We start from the raw sequence: 14,586 nt of genomic DNA on the forward strand, positions 1-14,586 counted from the left end.
TTGGAAAAGGTACTAGAATGGTTCACAGCAAATAACTTACTTCTTAATGCGAAAAAGACGAAATGTGTCAAATTTTCGCTGCCGAATGTAAGAAAATCTGAAACTATCATCACATTAAATGGCGAAACGCTGGACCTTGTCGAGAATACGGTTTTTCTGGGCCTTACTTTAGATAGTAACCTGCAATGGGCCCCTCACATATCTGCCCTGGCGAAAAGGTTGAGCTCTGCCGCGTATGCAGTAAGAAGAATCAGGCAGTTTACTGACGGGGAGACAGCTCGCCTAGTTTACTTCAGTTACTTTCACAGTATTATGTCTTATGGCATACTGGCGTGGGGCAAAGCAGCTGACATAGAAACCATCTTCGTTCTTCAGAAGAGGGCAATCAGATCTATTTATAACATGGCTTCTCGTGACTCACTGAGAGAACGATTCAAGGAAATAGATATTCTCACAGTAGCTTCACAATACATACTAGATGTGATAATGTATACCTACGCATAAGAATATAAAGTCCTTTAAGAAACTGTCTGATATCCATAGTTATAATACGCGAAATAAACATAAGTTAGTAGTCTCCAAGTTTCGTCTACAGAAAGTAAAAAAATCGTTCATGGGAAACTGTGTAACATTTTATAACAAAGTACCCTTAGAGGCATGGAACCTGCCCTATACTTCATTCAAGCAATACGTCAAAAATGCACTTCTCATAAAGGGAAACTATAAAATAGATTACTTGGGAGACACGGAATCATGGCCATGTATCCAGTCTCAAAAGCTGTAATAGTTTTGCGTGCAGTGTCCCGGAGAGGCATATGGCGCTGTTGTTTCTAGCTGTTCAACCTTATGTATTAATTTTTGTTATGTTTTAGTTATTTTGATGATGACATTGACATATTAAATACATAGTAGTTATGTATTCTGTAGAACTAGTTTTAAGATTGTTAGCCTAACAGTCTCTTGACGTGAAACATGTATTTCATACATTTTTTTAATTATTTTAATTATTTGACATTTGGAGAACCTTTACACCTCCAAATCTTATTATTGTGTATTTTTTTTTCTCAGACCGTGGGGACCTTATACATCTTCAAACTTAATGTATTAACCGTGGAGACTATACGTCTCTGTCATATTGTATAATATACTTGACTTGGTACATACTAGTTATGTACAGAATGTAGCATTAGTTTATGAGACTGCTAGTTTAACAGTCCAAACGCGGTATATTTATTTAGTATAAATTTTATTTTGACACTTGGAGAGACTTTACACCTCCAAATTTTATTAGTATTAGTACTCTGACATTGGGGACCTTTTACATCTCCAGATTTAATGTGTTTTTAACCATAGAGACTATACATCTCTATTGTATTGTAGTAATTATTTATTTTAAGATTATTATAATGTAATGTTTACCCAGGTATTGGCTGTTGTATTTATAAATGTTGTTATGTATTTTTCATGTCACTATATGATGTTACTATAAATGTTGTATTGACTTGTAAAAGAGCCCTTGAGGCCTACTTGCAGAATAAATTTTTAATTTTGAATTTTTTGAATTTTGCATCTCATCAATTCATCTTATTTACAACTAAATTTTCAGCCGAGTTTTTTTTGTACCTATTCCTACATGCGGAAGACAGTCATACACATCTATTAGAGTTTAAATTAGCCACTTAAAATTAGAAGTGTTAAAATTGTGTTTTTTATAAAAATTCAGTTTTTACAGCGTGTAAATATAAATACCTACGATAGGTTGTGATTTTTTTTTCTTTAATGATTCAAATTACCTATACGTTTTCTAGTGTAGTGTTTGTTTCATTGCAGGTGACATACTGACATATCAAACATTCGTCCGCCATATTGTGATTTCTTGATAGGTTAGGCACAGAAGGCACATAAGGTACCTATTCGGCATTCAGCCACGATTGAAAATTATGTAAAAATATATTATACGGCTATTCGATTAATTAAATTAAATATTTTTCATCTTATTTCATGCAGGTGTGCTATATTGTTCGCGCTGGAATTATAGTTTGGTTTTTTATTGTGTCACCAACCAAATTTTACTTTTAATTGTTTATGAAAAAATATAATACTGAATACCGAAAGAGAATGAGTCTGTGCCTTCGATGCTTAACCGGTCAACGGATGACAATACGGCGCACAAATGTTTGAAATGTCACCATATTTAAGAATTATTTCGATTAACAAGTGTGATGAAAAACATTGTGTGTAACGCCGGGGGTAAGAATATTTCAAACTTGAGTCTTTCATACATTCCAGCCTGCGGCTGTCGTGCGTGCATCTAAAGACCTCGTTTGTCAAATTTCACTAGCCCCCCCTCATTGCACAATGTACTATTAAACATAAACAAAAATATTAAATTATAATCGCCAGTATTTTACAAGTAAAACTCAATTACGCTACTTGGTTTGTATAAACTAGTGACATCATTTAAAAAAAGCTATAACTTCCAGGGAGTTAAAGCTTTTTTTTCACAATCTATAACTCCTGTGGGAACAATTTAGACCTTTGTCCTTCAGTAAACGTGCATGAAATAAGATCTTTTTCGAGCAATTGTGATGAAAAATATGTAGGTATTTCGTGCCAGCAGTATTTTCTCTATAATTTAATTATAAACCTCAGGCTTATAAATTTAGCGTCGTACATATACTCCATTGTAAATCGTTTAAATTATAACCCGGGTTAACTTTACTGTTAGCCGTGGGTACGATACAGCAATGGTAACTAATTGAGCTGTTAGTGTCACAAGTGACTTTATTGGTTGAAGAAATGTCACTTTTGACACAGACAGATCAGTATCGTATCGTATCTTAATCAGATCGCACAACTAAAACTCGAATTGGCCCTTGAGACTTTAGTTAAACAAGTCAGAACGAGAAACGATTCTGTATAATTACACAGTCCATTGAGCTTGTAAACGATACTTTGTGGACCAATGCGTGTCACGCCCTCTGTCGTGGGGAATTAGAAACCAGCTTTCCTTTCTAATTCTAACTGCCGCTATATGGAAAACGCATTGCTACCTCCTACCAATCAAGTTCATCCCATCATGTAAGATGTTAAAAAAAATCTGTTTATTTCAGTGTTGTTGTTGAGATACAGTCCGAACTCAGTTACAATCTCTATATTTGGAGATTATCTTAACTAAGTTTAGCCTTAACTATATAATTAGTTTTGTTGGCAGTTAGTGCTTACATTTTATTTGAATACTAGTTGTAACAAAATTAACTCATTTTAATCAGTGCTTTCTTAAGTGTATTCTTTATTTTATCAGGATGTTTAAATCCATAATAAAGTAACATTTTTAAGGGGGCTGCCTATTGGGATCTATTTTTATGTACAAAATCCAATAAGCAGCCTCCCCTGGCCGACTACTGGGTTTGAAGCAGTAATTTTAAAAAGGTCGTAAACCCAGAAGTCAGCCGAGGGAGGCTGACCAAAGGTTTCAAGATATTTTTAATTTTCAAAAGCAAAGTAAGTCGTTAAATCAAGCACCTTTAAATATTTACATTGTTATGACTTTACTTGATTGAAATACATCAAACACCCAGTAGTCAACCTGTGGCTGACCACTGGATGCTGAGATCACGGGACTTAGATAGAACCCAATAGTCAGCCATAAAAATTTATTTAATCGTATGGCGTATTAACATAAACATTTCAAAAATAATATATATAGCTAAATAAAAATGGGATGGCTGGACACTGGGTACTTAAGGCTGTCCATTGGTACACAGGGACGACCGGTTTGGCCTAGTGCTGTAGTAGCTGATGGTCCCGGGTTCAAATCCTGGAAAGGGCATTTATTCGTGTGATGAGCATGGATATTTGTTCCTGAGTCATGGGTGTTTTTTATGTATTTAAGTATTAATAAATATTTATATGTTATATATATCGTTGTCTTAGTATCCTCAACACAAGCCTTATTGAGCTTACTGTGGGACTTAGTCAATTTGTGTAATAATGTCCTATAATATTTATTTATTTGTTTATTTACAGGGGGCTGGCAAAAAGGGGGATTACTGGCAAAAAGGCCCTTTCATTATATTTAATGAAATATTTTCAAAAGCTACATTAAATTACGTTTTATTCTTTATAAACATTATACTTTATTAAATTATTGAAGAGAAAAAACATTAATAAATAATAATTCTTATTGGTCAATTATTGGGCAAATGAGACGATCTCGAACATAGAAATTTCGTAAAAAGGCTGACTGGTGCCTTTACCCTACTGATTATACAGTATGAACCTGTAGCTATGCATTGAGAGGCAAACCTTGGGTATTAGTCGCATATCTGTAGGGCTTTATGAGCATAACTTTTAGGATAGAGCGTTGAGCTCTTTCGACAACATAGTGGTTTTGGCAGCACTGCCCACCCTGATAAGGCGTAAGTAGTTATTGACTGACACAGCGATATGTATATATTTTTTATAAGAGTCAGATCCCCGGAAGTCCGTAGTTTAAAAAAAAATATGTACATTGTTTTCCTGATTATTTTGGAGAGGCAGGATATAAGGGCTTTAAATATCTATACATATTTTTGTCAATGAGCAAGCCGAGATTAAATAATAACTTCTGCTCGACCTATGGATTCACCACCATCTTTGCAAGTATGGATTTTAATTGGTAATGTTAAATTAGGAGGACTAGAAGCGGCAGATACATGAAAACATACATATTTAGTTTTTTTGCTTATATTTCTATTATATTATATTATATTATTAGTTTGTAGCGCTACTTATGCCCTTTTCTGGTGTAGCATATACCTTTTCTCACCTGTTTCCATTGAAAAGAATGACTGTGTAATTCGCATAGCAGATAATTTCAGTTTTGGGGAGGTAAAGGTAGTGTAGCATTTATATAAATAAAAAACAATGTGGGGCCTAGAAGGCTCCCCTGTGGAACCTTGAGTCCCCAAGCAAACTTCCACCTCCCTTTTCACTTTTAAGGGATAAATTTTGGGATAAAAAACTATCTTATGTTCTTTCGCGGGAATCAAACTATATCTATACCAAATTTTATCTAAATCGGTTCAGCGGTTTAATTGGGAAAGCATCCCACGTGTACGGACGTATGGACGGTTCCATACAAATGAGAAAACGTTTTTCCACTTCTAAATTTTTCCATTCTCCATGATTTTTAGCATGTTATTGACACAGTAAAAACTAGGTTTAAATATATATATATTATATTTCCACTAACAAATCTTAACAAATCACTTTGATTTTAGTGTCGGCTCTTCAGCATCAGCATAATATATTCTAGGTTTATAGGTTTCATTATATATATATATATATAACGGTATCGTTGGTATCGTTTTCCTTTAAATTGGGGATGCTGAATTAATTTATGGTATCATATTGACAAGATGCTGAAGCAAAAACATATAAAAATAAGAAAAAAAAACTTATTTTTAAATTATCCTTCACGCTTAAAAGGAAAGAATAGCTTTGCGATCCTAGCGAAATAACGGTACTTTTTCTAACGGGACTCAAAATAAGCACTCGAAGAAATATCAAACTTTGCTCTCTTGTTGTACAAATAACTATGATAATCACTGATGTACTTAACCAAATACCAAAAGAAATATTTTGCCAGTTCAACACGCATTTAGCATTGATTTTCCGCTAAGAAACTTAATTTGCATATTAAGATACCTATGTATATTAATTGGTTATGCCTTCTGCGTGACCTTGGTTAGTGTGAAATCATTATACGTTGTGCCAATCGCTGGCAAAATATTATCTGAGGTAAAATCATGTCGAAACATAAATACGGTAGAGTCGCAAGTGCCCGAGATGTTCAGAAAGTAAATAATGTTGTAGATAAATGTCAGCGGGACATCTTGAAATTATCATATCGTTGCGATTTTACAGTAGTTATTATTATGATTTATGATGTTATTTTTATTTTAGAATTTTTTGCTGACTTCGATAAAAGTTTTTGAACTGGATAAATATGTGTCGTTATAGGTATCTTGTATTTCATTTAGTTCTCCTGATTTCGGGTACTACCCACAAGTTTGGTAAAATATGTTTTACCGCACCAGCTCCTAAAGACTCTCTTTGTACATCAAAAACTGATGAGAAGGTTGCACTCACTCGTGATGCACATAGGCCTTATTAATCGAAACTTTCATAAGACTTATTCATAACTAAGTACATTATTTTTCAGGCCTTATTATCTCCAAGTACTTTAGTATTTATACAACTTTTACGCAATTGTTTGTAGCAAGTTAACAATTCATCAAAGTTGACGAAAAATATTACTGGACAATGACCAATGCGCAATGACCCTACTTACCTCTCTTCTCTCTTCTCAGCATGTTCGCGTCCACTGCTGAACATATTTGAATTTCCATGTTGTTCTGTTCGGCGGTTCTATATGCCAGGTCGGCTTTGCCGTCTTTCTAATGTCATCCGACCATCTCGCTCGTGGTTTTCGGTCACCTTGGCTTCCCATTTCCACATCAGCTGTACAATTATTTTGGCGATGTCGGTAATTTTCGTGCGTTGGCGAACGTCTTCATTCCGAATTCTGTCTCGCAGATTGATTCCGAATTCCCGAGCAGCGCGCGCTCCATAGTTCTAAAATATTCCTATTTTGATGAACAAAAATATATATTTGATCTGCCAAAATGTATACTTGGTCAGCAACTTATGGTTAGCAAGTATTTCTAATCCAATTCGCAATTAATGTCATACTCACCTACATTTATTTGGTTGGCAAATTAATCATTTGATCGGCAGTAAGCGATCCACCATTAATCAAATTTTGAAAAGCAATCAGTGGGTAAGCGGATTATTTTATTTTGGATTACAATTTACCTGATTCGCAAAAACTGATTAGGTACCTGAAGAATTAGTTGATCAGCAAATGTCTAACCAACCTGACCTACCCCTTTGCTAATCAGCAGATTTTGAAACAAAAAAAATATGTTCCATCATTTGTTTACAATATGGACGGTATGATGAGGACCCTGCGCGCCTGCAACTCTGTCGGTTTTTCAAATTAACAGCTAGCCACCTTACCTTAATTTCAGATTACCATTCCCTTAATATGCATACGTCTCAATTAACCTGCTTAGAGACATGTGTTTACTATCACCTAACTTTAAAATCTTGCTGACCAAATAATCAATTTGCAGCTCTATTATTTATTAAGCAGATATAGGTATAGAGTTTGTGAAGTTAGTGCTTGCAAGTTAGAAGCTTGGCTCTACATATGATAACTTTTTGTCAGTGCGAGTCATCCATGTATAATAAAATCTTGTCTTTGCAACATTTTACATAAAAATGTTTTTGGTGGGATAAACGTTACTAATCAAATCTAACATCCAAATGAACGCTATTAAATATTTACCCATCTTCAAAATCATCACTTAAAAGTCAATTCTACCAGTCAAATCGAGGAAACAACTCAAACTTTGCATCAAATTACTTTGCCACTCTCCTTTCGATGTTTGAGCGAGACAACGTTTTGCGCGTATTATAGCGAAACGATATCCTACTCGCACATCGGAGCGACGTGCGAATCGCATGCAGAGTGATAACCGCCTAATGAGCGTCGGCGTCTTGTCAGTGCTATGGAAAGGGGCGTCCTCCGGTAGACGCTAGTGTGGGCCTGTGGGGTGGCCCTTATGAGCTAGTATATCGAAAAATATTTCTCGCATCACAAAGTTTGCATCTCACCAGGTTGGACGAAACGACTACTGTCATTGATTGTTGGCCTAATAAATCTATGATTGGCCTCAAATAATGGTATAGTTAGGTTAGATGTTAGATATGCAAGTAACGAAGCACTATTCACGCCTTTAGATAAATAGATTCGATGAACCTACGTAGGTGGATGGCGGCTTAAGCTTAAATTAAAAAGACAATATCAAATGCTTAGGTAGGTAGACATTTTAACTCTTATGGTCCTGTATTGTTAGTATGTGCCTATTTATAAAGTTTGTTTCGTATTGTCGCAGGTCACCGTCGCTGACACTGCGATGGCCACTTGGATGATCATGATAAATAAAATGGAAGCTCAGACGTAGACGGTACCGGTGTGTTGAAGCACTGCGCTCGCGCCCGCCCGCTCCGCGCCTCCCGGGCCTCCCGCGCCGCATTCCGTCGCTGTCCACCGCGACCGTCGTTCGTGTTGTGATTGTTGCCGCTTGTGCTCTAGCGGATGAACAAAATAATAGTGACTTCTCAATAGTGCTGCAATCCTAAACACCGGTTGTGTCAAATTAAATTTCGCAAAACTGTTTCACCTAAATCTGAATGTTACATTTGTTTGTGTATTAAGTAAGCAGACAAGTGCATTGAGTAAGTGTGGAGAGGGCTGCATTCCAAACCGGTGTCGTTCTTTAACAGGCAAGGTTGGTACTGCTCTCTGCCTATGTTTTGAATTTATTGAAGGACACATGAGCGACGCTTATGCTTAGTTCACACTTCTCTATGAACTGAAATCGTGTGAATAGTGGTAAATGAGGTCTCCATTCAGAATGTACCTAATAAAACGTTGCAAAAAGTGAATCTATTCGAGAGGAAAAATGGCAGGTGGCGCACTGAGTGAAAACGACCGCCATTGCTTAGAAACGGGAGTAAAAAGTCAATCTGAGTGTTTGCAAGATACAGAAAAACATAGTGAATGCAAATCTAATGGACTGCGCGTCCGTTTCCTAGATGAAGAAGGCAAAACGGAGAGGACAGTCAGCGCCGACGAAACCGATGCAGTCGTGTCGCGTGTCAAGAAAATACACATTCTTAAGAACAGGAGTTCGAGCGAAACTAGCATTCTCCTAAGAAACCCGTCTCTGATGAAGAGACGATCAAGTGCCGAGCGACGTCTTAGCGATGGACAAACTGGAAATCTTAATAATAATTCGCTCTCCGAAAATCTCAACCGCCGTGTAAAGGCCAAGAATAAAGAGATCGAAAAAATTGATAAGACTGAGCAGGGTGGTGATCAAACCAAAGAAATTATTGGCCAGAACTTTAAGAAAAACAGCAATGTATACAGCGTAAACCAAGCAAAAACCTTAACACCGGAAAAGAAAAAATCTTTGCCGAAACTTATGCCCAAATTGGTATATGGTCATAAGTTACACGATACCTCTTCAGAAAAATCGACTCTGCCAGCCGAAGGCTCCTTCGCTGAGAGTCACTCGGCTAAGGATTTCACGTCTCGCACGATCGGTCGAATATCCAAGGGCATCGGGCGCCTGCTTCGCCGCACCAACAGCGTTCGCATCAGCGAGCCCGACCCCACCTACAAGGTGGCTTACCTCGGCAACGTCCTCACCGGCTGGGCTAGAGGTAAGCTTCCTTCTTGTTTCCGTAACACAAATTACTATATACGAGTAGGTTACTTACATTAGATATCTACTTTTACGAGTATAACATCAAGGACACCGGTAACTGACCATTCGTTGTATTTGTAGGTAAACTTGAGTAAGTGTACCAGTGAATGAACCCTTAAGGAAATTTATACTACTTTATAAAATATTTTACAGTACATATGGGGCTACTTTATAGCACTAGTGCGAGAAGTAGCATATTACGTTACTGTGTCGAAAATTTAAAGGGCCATATGTACTGTAAAACGTTATACGATACATGTGCGAATAGGTAATTCGCAACTCGTGTCGATTTAAAACACTCCCTTCGGTCGTGTTTTAATTTATCGCCACTCGTTTCGAATTTCCTATTTTTCGCACTTGTATCGTAATGTACTATTATGTAATTTATTCATTATATTATGAGTTCCATGCGCTTTGATAGCTCAAAAAAGTATTCTAGTTTGCGTATATTAATACAATTATCGATTAATATCCCTTATTTTACATTATATGAACTTATAAGTAGAAAAATGGATAATCACCAACGAATGAACAATATTTTCTAGTAAATGAACAGATTAGCGCCAGTGAATGAACTGTTACTTTGTTTGGATATTAAAGCAATGAATGCTGAATTCATTCTTTCATAATTCTAAAACAGAAAAAATATAGATGCGTAGTTCATTTACTGGCCCTAAAAGTCAAAACAGGTGGTTCTAGTGAATGAACACCCCTGTTCATTAACTGGAATAAGAGGGTTGAAAGCTTTTTGAAACACTGGTTTCAAATTAACTATTTATTAGTAAAGGATAAATTAACACGAGTTCCTAATTCTTGTACCGCCCGTGGCACACACAATGTTTGTCATCACACTAATTGTGAAACACACAAGTCTTGTGAAAACTTGCATGCATGCTTGAGAGCAGTATACAGTGTGTATTTTTGATATAACCTCAAACTTAAACTAGACGTAGGTTTTAGTGCTACAAAACAATTCTGAAAGGTTTTTTAGTTTAGTCTTCATTACCAGAGCATAATTAATTTTTCAAGTTTTTTCAAGCGGCAATGTATTTCGTATATCATGATCACTTGTGACAGTTGTGACGTCGCGTCATTAATGAGACGTTTTGACTTAAAACAAAGTATTGATACATTGCTTGCTGAATTATTTTGTATGAAAAATTATAAGTCGTCCATTTTTTATAAAACCTTCTTTTGAGCCTTGAAAACCAATTCCTGGTCGGTTGAGTTACCCCAGAACATAGAAGATGATAACATAACGCAATGTAGCTGTTACATATGCGTGATAGGCAGTAAGGACCTCTGTCCGACTTACAATTATATTTAAATTATGCAATGCATATGAAAAACTATTTAATTTCTTACATATAGTATCAATCTGGGTTTTCCATGTCAAATTATTATCTAAATATTAATCCTAAAAATTTCGTACTATCCGTTTTTATAATTTGTCTCCGTGGTTGTGTTTTCATGATGTTTATAAGTAGTGGTAAATAGGTATAATATCAAATCCCCGTCTTCCCATATAAAATTACCTGATTTGACTCAGTTCAGGTCATTTTACAATAATACCGCTGATTGATATGCAACTTATGCAAAATGCAAGTAGTTGAAATCATCATCATCAAACAATAAGGATTAAATTCGTATATCTACATTCGTATTCATTTGTAAAACAAACGGTATTAGGTATTCATATAAATGACTCCCTGTTTCATTACCTAATGGAATTAAAGTAATGACAATTTACAGAAAAATACGAACCTAAGCGTACTTGCTTTTGCAATCTCTAATTAATATAATTATTTGTTTAGTTGCATTATCATTTAGTGATCTGTATTTGGGTTGAGATGCAAGGATAATAAATATCTAATGGGTTCTTTATTTCTTTTGTGAGACCTACTTGCCTACCTGTTCTCATCAAAGTTGTGCAAGAGTAAATAATTTAAGTCGATGTGTCAAAACTTACAGAAGTTTTACTACGATATATTACACAGCGTATAACTAAAAATACAGACTATTAGATAGCTAATTGTTTAAAAAAAATCTGTATGGGTCTTTGCAAAGTCGTACACCTTAATGTATTTGTAAAAAACGACAAAGAGCAAAGATCTCTTGAGCAACATTAACAATACTAGTTAATTACTCGGTATTAAGTATAAGACGGAAATTCTTAGCAAGATTAAATTATGATGTGGATCGACTCTAGATAAGATAAGATTGCATAAAGCGCAGGATTTGAAGATCAAGGATAAATCTTGATTATATCTTGGCACAGTTAACAGAAGCACAGTAGGGTGGACCTTAATTATAGTTTACTTTTGCGTTTTTGTTATGTTCTATTTATATGATACTTTCGAAGATTTCTCAAATACGGTTGGGCCGAATTTAGATATTTTATTTGGTTCAAAGGGTATAATATAAGTACAGTTGGACATCGGACCACCACTGTTACACACTGGTGTACAGTGATGACAATGGGGTCATCAGTTCAGGATTCTGGAAAAAATAAAGGAACTTACTACATATCTATCTACACATCTTATAAAACAAAGTCCCCCGCCGCGTCAGTCTATTTGTATGTATGTATGTTCGCGATAAACTCAAAAAATATTGAACAGATTTTCATGCGGTTTTCACCTATCAACAGAATGATTCCTAAGAAAGGTTTAGGTGTAACTATAATCTGTTAAGGTTTACCCTTGCAAAGCCAGGGTGGGTCGCTAGTAATATTTATATTATAAGGATAGAGTAATTGTTGCAACTCTCGAACGCGAATTCTTCCTTTCGGAAAGTTTCTTCTTACTTGGATTCGAACTGCTAAAGAAAACTATCGAATGGCGTCCTGTTTGTGAAGTCGATTATTTGTTTGTTAAAGGTTACATATTTTCACAACTGACAAGCGAAAATTTATTAATGATGGTGATGCATGAGAGGGATAAAAATCATTTTGGGTCTGGCTCAACCTTTGACAATATAGATACCTAACCTACCTATATTAGTACTCAATCAATGTAGTTGAAACCAAGTGGAATCCGTACGTACATTACAACTATATTAATGTACCTATACTGTATGTATATCCCATGAACCATATCAAGCGCAGTCTGTTTAAAGTATGTTTATTATGTTTTTATTTTACATTATAAGCATAATTTTATGACTTTACTAGATTATGTAGGTAGGTAGTTCATATTAACAACGTTCCATTAATAGAGAAATAGAGGTTAAAAATATAATTATATTCTAGTTAAGGGTTTTATTGAAGCAGTAGGGGGGTTTGTACAGGTGTCGGGAATATAGAAACGAACGGGACATATAAATAATCTCTTAAACCCTCCTATTCTAGTTCCCGTGTTTGACAGAGCGTAAACGCACCCACGTTACAAAATAATTGTATGCCTCTCTCTCTATTTAATGCATCTTCTCCCTCACACTTTTTTTTTGTATTGCATTCCGAACATCATTGTTTGGTTTGCTCCCACGGACGGGTTTGGCGATATACACGTAGGCATGTATCGCCTGACTTATTTGCTTCATATTTATTCAGCGACAATAGTTGCATTTTTATATGTTTGGTTTTATGTGTTGAGGTGTTATAATCCTCATTCAAACTTCATTAATACATAGCTGAAATATTTTATCAACCGTTCAAGGTATATACAGAATGTCACAAAAATAGTACGTCAAACTGACACTGGAAGTAGGTCACCCTAAAAAAGATCCAAACCAGCTTAATATGACCTCAGTAAAAGTTGCACGGTTTTCGAGCAATAACCGATTTAAGTTTTTATTAACTTTGCCCTTTTTTGGGTTCCGTAGCCAAATGGCAAAAAACGGAACCCTTATGGATTCGTCATGTCAGTCTGTCTGTCCGTCCGTATGTCACAGCCACTCTTTTCCGAAACTATAAGAACTATACTGTTGAAACTTGGTAAGTAGATGTATTATGTGAACCGCATTAAAATTTTCACACAAAAATAAGAAAAAAGAACAATAAATTTTGTGGGTTCCCCATACTTAGAACTGAAATGCAATTTTTTTTTTTAAATTTTACGTGTGGGGTATTTATGGATAGGTCTTTAAAAACTATATTGAGGTTTCTAATATCATTTTTTCTAAACGGAATAGTTTCCAAAGTGGTAAAAAGTTGCCCCCCCCCCCCCTTCTGTAACTTCTAAAATAAGAGAATGATAAAACTAAAAAAAATATATGATGTACATTACCATGCAAACTTCCACCGAAAATTGGTTTGAACGAGATCTAGTAAGTAGTTTTTTTTAATACGTCGTAAATGGTACGGAACCCTTCATGAGTTCGACTCGCATTTGGCCGCTTTTTTATCACTGACGGTGCCCTCAAAGTCACTTTTTTGTGTTTGCAGTGGTGAGACTACTCGATTAAGTTAAGATGACAGAAGTGTTATTTTGTGGATTACAAATGTAAATTGTGGAAAAAAACTCCATTGATCTGGACTTAAACTAAACAAAAAACATTAAGCATTGTTTTCATCACCTGCTGTACAGAAAAGTGGTAAAATTAAATAAATAACACTAACAATTCAAGTACCTTGCTAAAAGTTCCATTACTTGCCAATAGCAAATTTAAGTTTTTCATGAATTGATCCCCATCTTTAAAATATTATCTTTCCTACCGGAAGCCTTTGAAGTCGACAAAGAAAAAAAAAAATTATTAAGTGCCTTTGAAGACGTCATATAATTAAAATTAGCAGTTTATTAGTTCTATTCCAAGTAATACTGTTTAGTAAGCATTCACGAGGCAGTCTCGGCGCGGTCAAACTATTAGGTATGTTGCACCGCGGCGATAACCACGCGACTAGCGGTTATCTGCGCCTGGACTCGGGTTGTTAACCCACATAGGTAGGTACATACTCCTCGCACCTGCTTCTACTGAACAAATTTTGATTAGGTCTACATAAGCTCGAGTTATGCTACATATTGACACCAATAAGCACGTGACTTACAATTTCTTCTTGATAAGTGAAATTATTTTAAAAAACGTTGATAAATGCCATGTTTTAATAAAAAGGTATTTTAAAATACTATACCATACAAATCCGCGTGTTATATTTAGGTACTCAACTCCGAGCATCTGGGACACTACATATTCATATACATACTATGAAAACAACTTAATTACATATTTAAGGCATGTATTTGTACAAAATTGTCATGTGTAT

The 14,586-nt window shown here is 35.5% G+C and overlaps 1 protein-coding gene across 2 annotated transcripts in view; it reads left to right on the forward strand.

The window, feature by feature from the left end:
• LOC133518591 (uncharacterized) overlaps nt 1-14,586 on the forward strand; it is a 75,400-nt gene that overhangs the window by 19,571 nt on the left and 41,243 nt on the right. For both annotated transcript variants that reach the window (XM_061852255.1, XM_061852256.1), the window contains exon 2: nt 8,007-9,342. In XM_061852255.1, coding sequence (XP_061708239.1) covers nt 8,577-9,342 — 766 coding nt within the window. In that variant the 5' untranslated portion in view covers nt 8,007-8,576. The remainder of the gene's footprint in view (nt 1-8,006; nt 9,343-14,586) is intronic.

The sequence above is a fragment of the Cydia pomonella genome, chromosome 1 (assembly GCF_033807575.1).
Source record: "Cydia pomonella isolate Wapato2018A chromosome 1, ilCydPomo1, whole genome shotgun sequence".
Lineage (NCBI taxonomy): Eukaryota > Metazoa > Arthropoda > Insecta > Lepidoptera > Tortricidae > Cydia > Cydia pomonella.